The 15,295-nt window shown below is 39.1% G+C and overlaps 1 protein-coding gene across 8 annotated transcripts in view; it reads right to left on the bottom strand.

The window, feature by feature from the left end:
- Positions 1-15,295, bottom strand: part of PEAK1 (pseudopodium enriched atypical kinase 1) — a gene marked incomplete at its 3' end in the record, with an annotated part of 215,074 nt that overhangs the window by 51,348 nt on the left and 148,431 nt on the right. For 6 of the 8 annotated variants that reach the window (XM_084641715.1, XM_084641721.1, XM_084641714.1 and 3 more), the window contains one exon: positions 760-4,043. In XM_084641715.1, coding sequence (XP_084497841.1) covers positions 760-3,929 — 3,170 coding nt within the window. In that variant the 5' untranslated portion in view covers positions 3,930-4,043. Of the gene's footprint in view, positions 1-755; positions 4,044-10,622; positions 10,655-15,295 lie in introns of those variants that run through there. The other 2 variants (XM_084641719.1, XM_084641720.1) reach the window with 2 other exon arrangements.

The raw sequence follows: 15,295 nt of genomic DNA, 5'->3' as shown, positions 1-15,295 counted from the left end.
AAAAGAATAATCAGGTACAAAAGTTTTAAAATACCTTTTGAGTTAATATATTGGTAGCCTGCTTTCACCAAGGCTTGGTCTACACTACCATTTACGTAGGTATACTTATGTTGCTCAGAGTTGTGAATAAGCCATAACCTTGAGCGCTGTAAGTTACACTGACCTAAGCACTGGTGTGGATAACGCTGTGTCGGCAGGAGGACTTCTCCCACCGACATAGCTACCGCCTCTTGCAGAGGTGGATTTACTAGGCTGATGGGACAGCTCCCTCCCATCAGCATAATAAAATACATGCTAATAAAACCTGTGCCATGACATGGACTATCAGTATTGGGTACTACAGCTGGAGATGTGTTTCTTTCCTCTGGAGGGGCACATGACAGACAGATAGATAGTCAGTATGCACTCTACTTCTCCCTGAAATATTTACCATCCACGTCTACACCAGAGTTCTTTAGTCTTCTATAACATAGAAATACCATGTTAATCTAAAAATTCAGGGCCATGTGTGTTTGATTCAGTGAAACAAGATCGACCTATTGAAGACAGTTCAAAATACTGGATGCTGTTCACATGAAGAAAGGTGCTAATGAAAACGACTATCCAGTAAAATGTTAAAACTGTAAAAACATTACACATACACATAAAAAGTTCTCTATAAAGCCCTTAAATTACTTCCCATTTCTGCAAAATGTACAGCATATTCCACAACACCGAATGAGTGAGTTAAAAAGACATATGCTGTTAATAGCAGTTTACCTGAGGATCTTCTTGGGAATTTGAGATGGTGAAGAATGACTCTTAATTTTCTGTTCAGAATCCTCTGCCAACATCTCTTCCATTTCTGCTTTGTCCTTTGCCTCTGTATCTTCATTTGGAGACTCCACTCTAGCCTTGTTCTGGTCAGTGTTTGGTTCAGCCTGTGCAGGTTCACATCTATACATGAAAACAATGGATGGCTTCTCACTGGAGTCTGTTTTTGACTCACTGAACCAATGGTGGCGTTGAACTGGAGGAGGAGGCAGCATATGTATAACAGTTCCATCAAGACCCACTAATTTCCCTTTTTCTCTTTCCTTCTCTTTGTCCTCCTCCTCATCAGTCTTTCTGCGGCGGAAGAAGCTCTTAAAGGATATCCAGCGCTTGGGTTTTGCATCAGCTGCTCGTCTCCCTTCTGAATGCAGTATTGACTCTGCCTCTGTTGATCTAATGGGACTGGTTGGTTTGTTCCAGTTGCTGAAATGTCTTTGCAACAGATTACTTGCATGATAGGGTGAAGAAGTGGAACGCGGAGGGGGAAATGGAGGTGCTTGCTCTATTTTGGGACTTATGGTATTATGGGTGCCTGTTATTGGCTTTGAAGAATGGGTGGCAAGTGGCTTTGAAAGTGTATCCTTCTGCATTTTAGTGGTAGTGCTTTCTGTGGCACTGGATACTTCAGTATCATTGATGGGGGGTTGTGCGGTAAAGAGAGATTTGGGTCGTACCAGGCTGCTTTTACTGGTCTCTGCATCAGGTGGTAGGGAATATAATTCTTCCACACTGCAAGATTTGGGTCCTGATTGAGGTGTTTCTGGAGGAGACTGTGGGGGCTGGATAGAAGCCACAATCTGAGAAAGCACTGTGTTTGCATTTTCCCTACTGCTGCTGCCACCAGAAGTCTCCTGTGCTCCTTCCCTTTTAGCTGCAGGCTCCTGACTTGTCTTCTGGACTCTTGTTGGGGAGCTGTGGTCAAAACTATGACTTCTTTTTGGTGATGTCTGACCTTTGCTAAGACAGCTATTGTACTCTTGAACTTTCTGAGCCACAGAACCCAGTTTACACTCTGTGCTATTAGTTACCCCCTTGGGCTGGGTAAATTCAGTGGGTTTGCTGGGTATATTTTCAGAGATTTTGCTTTCTGTTTCTATTTCTTCATATGTGTGGCTTATTACACTTGTTGTTTTATCTTTGATGGATAGCTCTCCACTGGTCCCTAGAAAACTTTTATAGATGGCTAAATTATCATATGCATTTGGATTGATTACAATAGGAACTTTGATAGCATTCTTTGAACTCCTAGCATATGTAGGTTCATCATGAATGATAATTGGGAAAGGTGGCATGCCAGCATTGTTGTAACTATTAAACTTTATCTCAGACAAATTGGGTGACTTCACTGGGATGGTTTTTGAAGAAATATTTGTGGTTGTAGGTGAAGTAGGAGCAGATTTGTGGCTGCTTTTCCTTGGAGGGACTGAAGGTCCTGAGCTATTAGCAATTAATTCCACCTTAGGTATCTTCTGTCGTGGGCTAGTACTGGAAGTCCATACTTCTTGGTATCTGACTGCACTGGATTTTTTTAGATTGGCATTTACTCGCCCAGATGATGCAGTAGTAGATATAATCGGTGCACCTGGAGTTCCTGGTGAATTTGGGCTAGATGGAGTACTTTTGGTTTCTGAGCTTTCAGTCTGACCTTCCATACACTCATTGGTCATGGCTGCTGACACATCTACTATAGTATAGGGCTTGCACACTGGTTGTTCCATATTCACCACTCTGTAAGGTTTGGCTTGATCTTCCACTGGTACCAAGTTTATAGTCACTGCTTGACCAGTAACATCTGTAGCACTTTTGCTTTCTTGATTATCACTTTGTACTGCAATCTTGCCATCCTTCTCTTCCAATCTAAGTGCAAGAACTGCCTTGTGAGTCTCTAGAATTTTTGCAGTGTTTCTGGAAGCTTTTGACATGTCTTTCACTTGCTGCTTATCACAAAGACTCTCATAATCTGGTTCAATCAACTTGATCTCCTTAGGGGTACTGGGAGATAACCCTCCATTGCAGAGTTTTTGAGATGAGTTGCTGATTGTTCCAGAGCGAGACTCTTCAGTCAAAGAAGAATCGGGAGATGTTGAATCAGATGATACCATACTCTGCATGCTTTCCTGCCCAAAAAGGATCACAGTTTCTTCTTCATAACCATTTAAAATTTCATCATAGCTATCATCATAGTCTACAGCACAAATCCTCTGTAGAGACTTGTTCCTTAAAGGCACAGTGTTCCATTTTTTGTCAACATAAAACCGGACAGGAGACAGGGTGTTAGCTCTAAAGTTAGCAAAGCGAGGTTGGCCACGCATGCGAATTTCCATTGCTAGCAGCTCTTCATCACTTTCATCCCAACTCTCATGCTCTTCTTGCATGCTGCCAAAAAACATATCATCCTCACTCTCATCTCCACTGGAGAATTCTGGGTAACAGAAACGCCCACCTTCATTACTTATAACTTCAGTGCTTCCACTCAGAATAACATGCTTACTATGAGAATCCTTCATTCCACCCATCATGCAGCTTGGAGGGATCTGTCTTTCTAATGATCTTTTATAGCAATTATTTATTCTTCCCAAGAAAGTTTCCCTTGAGTTCATTTCATTTCCTGTTAGTTGAGGTGTGGTATCCAAACCCGCAATTTCCTTCAACACTTCTGTCAGTCCATTATTATTATTGTTATTTGGTATCTTACTTGCACTATCATTGTTGCCATAAGGCCTATGAACATGGCTATAACCTTCAATTTCATCTTCATTATTATTGTTCAGTGGCTTTTTGTTTAAGACAGCCTTGTTTTGGTTCCACCCTATAATTACTGGCTTGTTCTCACAATGATCTGGTGTGCTGATCTCACCACTGACACTCTGCCCATCTACCACCATCATGGTGGGTTTCACAGCTATAGTGGGTTTCTTTGCTACAGGGGGTCGGAAATTTCCTGTACTTCTACCACGGTGGTTGTTGCTGTGGTTTGCATTGGTTTTCAGATTACCATGTGAGAGGAGAGCCTTTTCAGAGGCTGGGGGCAGTTGGTGCAAGCTTTTGGGTTTGAAGCAATTTTTACATTCACCAGGTTTCCAGACGTGTTCAGTGAAGGTGTTGCAAGCAGACATTTTCCCAGAGCTTTGCAGCTGATGTTCCACTGTTCAGTGCATGGTAAGAACTTCAGACATTTGTTTTCACTCTGCTCATTTATTCTGGCTATGCTTTCAAATAGCCATTTCTTTCTAAAAATCAAAGACAGAAAACAAAAGATAAGAATGGGGGAAAAACAACAACATTCAGTCACAAGTGAATGACTGTTTATACTCATATTCTGACTGTTTCTTCTTTTACAACACTTACTCTTGGGGGAATTCTGTGCCACTGTGCAATGCAGAATTTACGGAGAATTAAAGTTCTGCATAGAATTTCATTTCTTCCCACAGAATTGGTGCTGCACTGCTGCTGGCCGCCACTAGGGGCCACTGGTCCTGGCAGAGCCGGGCTCCCCAACTCACAAATACAGGACACTGCTGGGGGGAGGGGAACTGGATGGTTCCTGGCAGCTGTGGTTCCTGGCACACCCTGAAGGAAGGAGGTGGCATGTGGGCCGTGGCCTCACAGTGAGCAGACAGCCCAACCCGGCAGAGTTGGAGGCCCTGTGCACTGTCGGCCCTGTACCGCCCAACACTGAAATCACCACAGGAAACTCCATACAAGCCCGGTCTGACCAGCATCAGGCTGTTTCTCCCTATGGATCCCCAGGCTCTGGGAGAAGAGGATGCAGGTGTCTGGGACGGGGGGTGCCCCGTGGCTGTCGTCTGGGGTTCGTGTGGAGGTCTCTGGCCCCGTGGCTGGGTTCTGGGGAAGAGGGGATGCAGGTGTCTGGGCTGGGAGGTACCCTGCACAGCCCCCACCAGTACTCCCCAAATACCCTCTCCCAGTACACACAGACCCCTCCAGCACTCCCCAACTGTAACCCCCTTCCAACTCCCCGTCCCCCTGGCATTGTCCTCTATTTGGGAGCCTCTATACAGTAACCCTATGGGGGCAAAACCTCAGAAATCAACAAAAGACCGGAGGGGAAGAGTTTTCCCCCAAGATGTGCTCAGCTGGCATGTGACACACCCAGACTGAGATGCGCAACAAAAATATAACAGAGAAATAGGAAATAAATTACCAAAATAATTGAAACTGGAGTGATTAGATTGTATTACTTTCACAAATAAAATATGCAGAATTTTAAAATATTGTGTGCCATATTTTTATTTTTTTGGCACAGAATTCCCCCAGGAGTAAACACTCTTTGCAATGACTTAAAATAACCAAGTAGTCTCTATCTGACAACTTATAGCTCTTTATTGACTTCTACAAAACCAAATATATGAAAAGCAAAACAATTACATATAGATAGGGACCTACCAAATTCACAGCCATGAAAATCTGGTCTTTTGTGTGCTTTTACCCTGTACTATACAGATTTCACAGAGGAAACTACAGTTTCTCAAATTGGGGGTCCTGACCCAAAAAAGAGTTGCAGGGGGTGGGGAGGTCACAAGGTTATTTTAGGGGGGTTGTGTTATTGCCATTCTTACTTCTGCACTGTCTTCAGAGCTGGGAGGCTGTTGGCCAGGTGCCCAGTTCTGAAGGTCGTGCCATGACAGCAGCAGCGCAGAAGTAAAGGTGGCAATACCATACCATGCCATCCTTACTTCTGCACTGCTGCTGGCGGCGGCTCTGCCTTCAGAGCTGGGCTCCTGCCCAGCAGCCACCGCTCTCCAGCTGCCCAGCTCTGAAGGCAGTGCCACCGCCAGCAGCAGTGCAGAAGTAAAGGTAGCAGTACCGCAACCCCCCCATGATAACCTTGTGACCCCCCACCCACAACTCCTTTTTGGGTCGGGACACCTACAATTACAACACGGTGAAATTTCAGATTTAAATAGCTGAAATCATGAAATTTACTATTTTTAAAATTCTCTGACTGTGAAATTGACCAGAATAGACCATGAATTTGGTAGGGCCCTAGATATAGAACAGCGGTGGGCAACCTGTGGCCCATCAGCGTAATGCGCTGGCGGGCTGTGAGACAGTGTTTACACTGACTGTCCTCAGGCACAGCCGCCTGCAGCTCCCAGTGGCCACGGTTTGCTGTTCCTGGCCAATGGGAGCTGTGGGAAGCGGTGGCCAGCACGTCCCTGAAAAGTGACAATTAGGAATCTAGTGTTAAATTCCTACTTATTCAGTGCTATTGACCTTCAGTTCTGCCTGATAAACTGGAAGCTGAGAAAGATAGGAACCTAAAACTAAAAAAGAAGGGTATGTCACCACAGAAACCTCCTCCAAAATATTAGACAGGACGGGGATGGTTAAAGAATATGTTGAGTTTTCTCAAATGCGATCTAAAGCATTTGATTTAGGTTCAAAGGTGAACGTTCTATTGCTTGACTGAGAGAACCTGCCTGAACAATTCAATTTAATTCATAGTTACCTGACAAAAAGCCTTTCAATCATGTTTTCATCAAGGTCAAATTATTACTGGGCAGATACTTTAGTGAAAGAGAAAATGGTTACTCCAAAAAGAGAGCTGGATAAAAGACATTGACCCATTATATGCAGAAAGTCACACACTTCAGTTTCTTCATGGTATATCTTTAGTCAACTTAGTTTTATTGTCTCTGTTCTATCTTAAACCATATACATGATGCAAGGCAATGCTTCTTTTAGTCACTGGTTTGTTTCACCTATATTCTTCCTACCAAATCTGCAATACAAGTAGAAATTTCCCTCAGCTAATTGGAAAACTATTTGAGAATGAGTTTGATCAGTTCCTGAAATAATTAGCCCCGTGTCAAAAACCAAATATGAACCTACTAAATGTGAGCCTTCAGAATATGTAGGATTTGAGTCTTTCAAGAATTGATGTCTCACCAATTTAATCCTGCCAGGCCAAATTCATCCCAATGTAACTTCAGAGAATCATTTTTAATGTAAAAATACAAGTAACAGGAGGCAACTCTTTCTATTTTCTTAGGCCATTTGAATGATCAATATACATTTTTGATCACAGAAATAAATACAAACTGTAAATAAACCTATCTAGTAAATACAGCTCTCAGCCTGATTTAGTAGTTGGCATGTTATCAACAGGATTGCTACGCTGTAATTGACCAGAAACACAATTGGATTTCATCATAGTATGGCATACAATAGAAGCTATTCATAAAATTGGGCACTTGTATATATGTCAATTTTCTCAAATACAGTATGGTACGGTGCCTTCCTATTCACGCGATGATATAGGAGAGCTGCATAAGAAACACCCCTGTTCAAACACCAGATGGGGCTGCAGTCTAGCACTAGAACAGTTTTATCCAGCACATTCATAGTAACAGAGTTCTCATATTTCATATATTGACTAATAATGTTTAGAGACAAAGCTTTTTCCCTTGAAGATAGTCCCAAAACCTTTCTCTATATAATCTAACAGATATTAGCATTGCCAGATACTGATCTATTCAAATGTTAAGCCTTTGGTTTTTATAGCAATGGGGAAAATTACTTTTCCTTCTTCGTTGAACTCTTTGAAGCAGCTTTGCTAGCCCAACAACCTCATCGTATACTCTTATTATAAAAGTTACATTCAAGAAATGAGTCTCCTGAAATATTTAAGAGAAAGTAGGGAAGTGCCAGAATCTCTCATTCTGGTGATCTCCCTGCTTTCATGTATCCACTACGTAAAAGAGAGAAAGAAAAAAAAAAGATGCTGTTCTGAGTCCAAACGCAAATAATTCAAACAAAAGAGTTAAGTGTGAATGTGATTTTTAAGGTTTAGCTGGTTTTTACAAACTCTCTGAGAGATGGACAGAGATGGATGCTTTGAAATTCTCTCACAAAATGGACAGTTTTATGGATCAGTGCCCTTTAGTCCAAACATTTTCTGATAAAAAGATTGTGGTAAAAATGATGGAGAGTAGCATATTTCATATCTTTGGGTTACAACAATGTTTTAATGCTTTTATTTACTCCCTCTTGTCCAGAGATGCTGAAACTGATCAGCTTTTTTCCTCCTCCAAATAAGAGTTGCATACGGAAAAATGAATCTGAATGTTAGATGTAAGAAATTGGCAGAAACCAGGGAGATTCATATTTAAAAAGCCCGGCTCAAGTTAAAATATTAAAATGATATAGTCATAGCTGTACACAAACTTACGCTTACATATCCCAAAGGCACCAGTATAGAAATCGAGCTCACATTAGGCATACACTAGCCATTAACATTAGCCATTAATAATTTAGAACATTAACACCTAATATAAATGGTTTACACACAGCCTCATGACATGACATATAGTTTTCTGATATAGCCTGTGAAGTGGGCAAGAGTCATTCAGTTAATAGTTCATAAACTACAGATTGGTTTTAGACAGTCACAGGATGTCTGATTTGTGAGCTCTCCATGTAACATCCTCTGAAATCACCTGCAGCTGTGAGAAGGGAACTCTGCACCTTCAAACCATAGGAAATTTTGTTGTTTGTGGGCTGGAAAAAGTAAAGGAATTCAAATATCTATTACTTTCTAATTTTAATACCAAAGGCACTTTGGAATATTAAGAGCTAAATTGATAGCAAACTTGAAGTTTAAAAATCAGTGTCTGAACTCTATAAAGATAGAAAAAAGTCTATCCCTTTCTTCACTGGAACATAGCTCAAAAATTATTTGACATATTTTGCTGAACTACTTTCTCCCCTTCCTAGCCCTTAAAATGACAATGGCTAAACTCTTTCAACCTTAACTATAGGTACTGTGCTGTCCTCACATTCTGAATGTTGTTCTGGTAGCGGTTACCAGCAAGAGGTATCATTTGATAGTGTGCAGCAGAGTCCACTGAAGCTAATGGAAACACATATACAAAGTACCTCATGTTCAAAAAGGAATATTTTAAAATTTCAGTTGGTTGAAATAATCTAACATAATTTGCTTATGAATCTATTTTGCTCTACTATTCAAGAGAAAGGTGCTTGTGAAACTGACACACCCCTGCCCTGATAATCTTCTTATTCTTCAGATATCAAAAGAACATATTCAGTCTCTCCCTCCATAGTTTGCATGCCACCACTCAACAAGCTACCTAGCCATTGAAGCAAATGAGAAAAACTCTGTGGAAATTCCTATCCCAAAGTGATCACTATAATGAATTATAAGAGACTTACATGGAAATATCAGGGCTAATTAAAACCTGAACACACACATTCACTATAAATCAGAAATTGGGCTTCTCAAGTAAAATATAATAGTTAATAATACTTAAAGCTGATATGTTATTCATCCATAGACCTCAAAGCACTTAAGAAATGTGAGCAAGCATTACCATCCACATTTTACACATAGGGAAACTAAGGCTCAGTGACATTAAATAACTTAAAATTCACAAAGTAAGTCAATGGAAGAGCCAGGAATAGAATCCACGTCTCACCTCCTAATGTAGTGCTCTAGTCACTGGATCATACTTCCTTGTTCACTAGATGGATGAACCAGTAAAACAACAGTTTGACAACACTGTAGACCAAATTCAGTCCTCTACAAGGGTGTACTACTCTACTGAGTTCAACAGATATGCAACTGTTTACCTGTGGGCTGAATTTGGCACACTATGCTGATATCAAGCTCATGAAAATGTAACAAACTATTCCACTTATCAGTGCAGTGTGGTGTAAGATGACAGATTCAAGGGCTCTGCATTAGGATGAAGAGATGATCTGTTGAGACATCTTGATATCCGGTGCTTGAACCTTGCATTGAAATGCAGAGGTATTTTTATGACTCTTATTTATTGACCTCTTCTCAATTGCGTGCCTAAAGATAGTAATACATGCATTTCAGGCATTTTTCTTCTCTTTCCACAATGCATTTCAGGCATTTTTCCTTTGTCCTAAATAATTTCAGGTTGGCAATTCTCCCTTAGATGAATGCTGGCTGAATCACAATGATGACCTCCTCCACTGAAACTTTATACCAACATAATTCAGTTAAAAAGAACATAATTGGTGTGCACCATTCCCTACAATTTCAACATTTTAAAAATGAATAGTCTTAGTAAGTACCAGATGGTGACATTTTACTAATTAATCAGGCCTGCTCACTGAATATGTTAAAATGAATGCACCTATTAGACATGTGTTTTTAATGCTTTATGCTGCAAAAACCTCCTCTTAAATGAGTACCTGTTACATTTACTGGCAATATGGACAAGTATGTGTTTCAGTCATTTGCCATTGCAATACCATCACTTTTGATCACTAGGTACTTCATATCAAAGTACAGTTTTATTTTTGTGTTTCCTCTTTTAGGAAAATGATGTTTACCTTCAGCATACCCATTTGTGGAGAGAATTTTACCATTCTTAGTTTTCAGACAGAGTTGCAGCCACCAAGATTCTCTCCTGACCGTTATTTAGCTAGTAATCAACACAAGCCTCTCTAGTAATCAACACATAGTTCTTTTACCACCCTCCAACCATCAAAGAACACTGCCTTTGCATCACTTGCAGCCCATAGAAATGTGCAATAGGAATCCAACTTAGGTTTCCTGGATGGGAGTTCATAATACTACCACAAAACCACTCGGCCTTGCCTGTACAGTTTTCTTTGAGAGGCACAGATTACAGCGATTTGGGTATGCACAGGTCATCATAAAAAGTATCAGTTAAAAAAAAACAACAAAAATTCATACAAAATCTATTTCGATGTCTGACCGTCTCCATCTCTTTCTTTTAATTTTTAGATTATGATGAATAACTTTGGAAATCCCCCAACTCCATACATACCTTTCTATTAGTTGGGAACACCATTTGAAACTGCTCCATCCCCCACTCAGAGGCATAACTCATTGACTCATATAGGCAGCTGAAATATGAGCAGGTCTAGCACTGATAACTGTGAAACCAAACAGATGTGGCACGTGCCTGTTATGGAATGGAGGAGAGAAAGACGAGTCTAACTCCTACCTCTCAAATAAACTACCAAGTTTAGCTCCTTTGTACAGCTCCAAATGGAAGAGACTCCAAAGTGAAGCTAATTGCAACATCTGTTGTGTTCAGAGACTACAGCAGAGGTAATACAATTTTATTGCCAGAGAAGACATGGTCCTAAGTTAAGGCATGCATAGAGACACACACTTTATATATATTATATATATATTATATATATATATATATAATCACCCAGAAGTATTGAGTAATCATGCAGGTTTTCTCAATGAGGTGTGAAACATGCATAAATATATCTGATGTTAGTAGTGTTACAGCAGAGCTTTGGATATAATACTAAAGGCAATAGTTAACATTTATATAGTGTATCCATACATCCTACATCACTTTACAAAGATGGATAAGCATTATTATGCACATTTTACAAAGGGGAAAATTGAGGCACAGACCTTAAATGACTTGCCAAGGTTACATGTCAAGTCACTGGCAGAGCCAGAAATAGAACCTAGGTTTCCTGACCCCTAATCTGATGTCATATACACTGGATTACATTGTTTATTTTGTGAGTCATATGCCTGAAATGAATAAGAAACTGAATAGTAATGGTATTCATATAAGCTTATAAGCGACCATAATTTTACTCTTAAAATGTACCCTCCAGAAGTAGCTATTGGTATGCATTTACTAGAAAAATATGAGCATGTTTATAACCATGTAATCAGAGGGTTAATATTTTGGGTGCTTTGGGGGATGGTTGGTTTTGGGGTGTGTGTGGGGAGACATCTCTCGAGACAGGTATTTATCCAATGCCCAATCACCATAGTATATAGGCTGGAACTTTATAGTGATTATGGTTCTTGGCTACCTTTGAGATCTACAAATGGGAAGCATTGTAAGCGATCATTTTGTCTATCAGCCAGAATTCCCTAGTGTTGAGAACTACACAAAAGACAACAAAATGAAAGTTTTACAGAACATCAGAGAATCATAAACCTTATGTGACTGATGGGAAGGCAATTATTTATAACTGACTAAAGAATTGTAAGACTTGTTTAGAATCACTCTTCAGACAGTAATCTGCTGCCAAAACACAAATTACACAACTAATTAGACCCCACTGTCCTGTCCATTTCACCATAAGGGAAAAAGGATTACAAGATCTTTAATTAATATACTGTAGGTATAGTTACTTGTAAAGTTTCTCCAAGATGGCATGAAACAATCAGGGAGACAACTGTAAACACAATTTCTGTTTTTAACTTTCACTGCTACACTAACATTAAAAGTTGAAATAGATAGCTATTCTAAATTAAATTACAATTTCATAACACCAAGTAGGTTAGGGAACCTCTTAAATGTGTTTTCCCCATTCTAGATTGCATAAGAAAATGTGCCATAAGAATGATCACGTCACTGGTTCATCTAGCTCAAATACCCTGCCTCTGGGTAGACAAGACACAGTGCTGCAGAGGAAAAGAGAGACACTTCCCTCTCAATTCATCTAAGCCAAATGGACAACTTTGCATATGGGAAGGGGAAAGAAATGCCATCAGTGCCTGCACAAGTAATTATATTACACCCTGATAAATCAAATTTGGGACAAAACACCCATTAATAATGGTAAATTTTAGCTACTGGTTTTGAAGCACAATACAACAAGTAGCTGATTTATCTGAATATTAATTAATTATTCTGTGTTCCAGTACAACAAAAAGAAAATATATTTTAATGAGAGAAAGCCCACTTAATAGCATATTTTATTTTGGAAGGATAATTGTACAGCTATCAATATACCTGAAACACAAAGAAGTCTGAAATTGTTCAAACACTGCTGCAGAGTAAATTCTTTTAGCATATCATTTCTTTTTACTCATGCTAAAATTTATTTTCATTATTTATTGGTTTATCTTGCTTCCTAAAAAGGGGTATATACTATGTGTCCTGCTGGAGAGTGAGTTTAGGGCAGCCTCATCACTCTTTCTACTAATCTATAGGGATAAGAGAAATGTGAAATCATGTGCCCAGATTCAATGCATTTGAGTGTAGTCATAACTCCATTTAGAATTAATCGGAGTTGTAGGACTCAAGCCCCTCATGCGCCGAACTAAGAATATACCAGTAAGACTCTCTTTGGACCAATTCAGTTATCTTTGATATACACCAACTGTGAACACAATAGTACATTTAGGATTCAATTTGCAGGACCCTACACTCACATATATATTTTTATCAGCTGTTAGAGTACATTGAAAATGACTGGGGAGAATTAACTTTACAACAGGCTGCAACATCTGCAGAACGCGGATATGCACAATAAACTATAATGAAAAGACCTGAAAAACACTGACACTACTGTTGCTGTGATAAAAGCTGGCAAGGTATTTGTGGTTACACCTCTGCTTATCACGCAGCTTGAAAATAAAAACAGTGAATTTTATTACTATCCTACTGAACCAATTCTTTCATTTCAATTTATTTCAAGTAATTGTCATTCGCTTCCCTAAACTACTACAACCTCTGGGTTTTCCAAATTTCACATGACACCCCATAGTGCTATCCAACATGATACCACCAAAAATCATCTCTCTCATCTTCTGCTTAAATAAAATAAGCAAAATGCAATGGCATACAATATTCAAAATGGAAATGAGGTAAGTGATGAAGGAATTTGAAGAACAATTATCCAAGAACATAAAAACAAACAAGAAATTCTCTCAGTATATCAGAAGCAGGAACCTTGTAAGAGAACAGCAGGTCTGCTGGACTTCTGAACATTGTAGACAAGTCAAACAATTTCTTACATCAATTTGACCACAGAAGATGTTGGGGAGAAAGCTACTCCGGACCGGATCTTTTCAAGTAATAACAATAAGACATTGTCAGTTACTGAAAAAAAGAGGAGATACTAAAATAACTGATAAATTAAAGAGCAACAAGTCGTTAGGATTTAATAGCATTCATCCAGGAATTCTGAAGGAATTTAAGAACTAAGTGGTTGAAACACTAACAAAAATATGTGATCTCATTAAAACCAATGACAATACTAGAAGACTAGAAAATAGCAAATATTGTATTTATCTTTATTAAAAGTGCTGGGGTGATCCTGGGAATTGCAGACCAGTGAGCCTTAATTCAGGACCAGGAAAACTGGTTGAAACAATAATTAAAGAGAGCTATAAAACACATAGATAAATATGATATAACAAAGATAAAGTACAATGGCTTCCGTAAAGGGAAATTGTGCCTCTACAGTCAACTAGACCTCTTTGACCCAGTCAACAAAATAATAGAGAAACAGTTTATATTTATTTAAATTTTCAAAAAGCTTTTAACAAAGTCCCTCCCAAAAGGCTAACAGAGGTGTGCCTCCCAGACTAGGACCGATGTTATTTAAAGTATTCATTCGTGATTTCAAATAGGGAATGAAGAGTGAGGTGATATTTGCAGATGATACAAAACTGTTGTGGTTAGTCAAGACTTGAGAAAACTGTATAAACTCCAAAGGAATCAAGCAAAGCTTGGTGAACAAGGATCATGATGTCAGATGAAATATATGATGGCTAAAGACACAATGGAAGGAATAATCTGAAATACTTATACATATTGCTGGATTCTAAATTAATCATAACAACTCAGGAAACAGGCTGAGGTGTCACTGCAGACAGCTCAGTGAAAATATCTGCACAATGAAGAGCACACAAAAGTTAGGATGCACAATGAATGGGATAACAAATGATACTGATGAGAACATTATATAAATCAATGGGATGGGCTCTTTTTTAATATTGTGTTCAGTTCTAGTTATCACAAGAAGAAATAAAAAGGGTTCAGGTAAAAGCATCAAAATATTTAGAGGCATGAAAAGTCTTTTATATTAAGTGAAATTGAAAAGATTAGGATTGTTAGTTTAGAGATTGGACAAATGAGAGAAGACAGAGATACATATTATTAATGGAATACAGAAGGTAAACCAGGCATTCCTGTTCACCTTCTCATAAAACAAGAACAAGGGGAATCCAATGAACTTGAAAGGCAACACATTTAAAACAATTACAAGGAAATTATGCATTGTGTATAAAATTATTAATTGACACAAGACAGCATTGAGTCCAAGAACTTAGCAAGATTCAGAAAAGGATTAGACATTTATATAGATAATGAGAACATCTAGTTACATTAGCTAGGATAAAAAAATATAAGGGATATAAAACTACCCAGCTTCAGTGCATAAGCCAATCACTAACTGCCTGGAGTTACTAAGACATTTATCTTGGGGGTAGGTTATTCCCTAATTGCCCATTACAGGGATTCTAGTAGTGTTATTTGGTACTGGCCACTGTTGGAGGCAGGATATCAGATTAAATGGACCACTGTTCTGATCCAGTCTGGCAATTCCTGTGTTCCTAAGCTCTCCACAAGTTGCCTCCACCTCATGAGACCATATTCTATCTGTCAGTCTTTTTTTTTTTGGTATCAAACTCAAATTCCTCAGCTTCACAGATTCACTCCTG

The sequence above is a fragment of the Lepidochelys olivacea genome, assembly GCF_965140295.1.
Source record: "Lepidochelys olivacea isolate rLepOli2 genome assembly, chromosome: 10".
Classification (NCBI taxonomy): Eukaryota; Metazoa; Chordata; order Testudines; family Cheloniidae; genus Lepidochelys; species Lepidochelys olivacea.
This window is presented reverse-complemented; position numbering and strand designations above follow the sequence as displayed.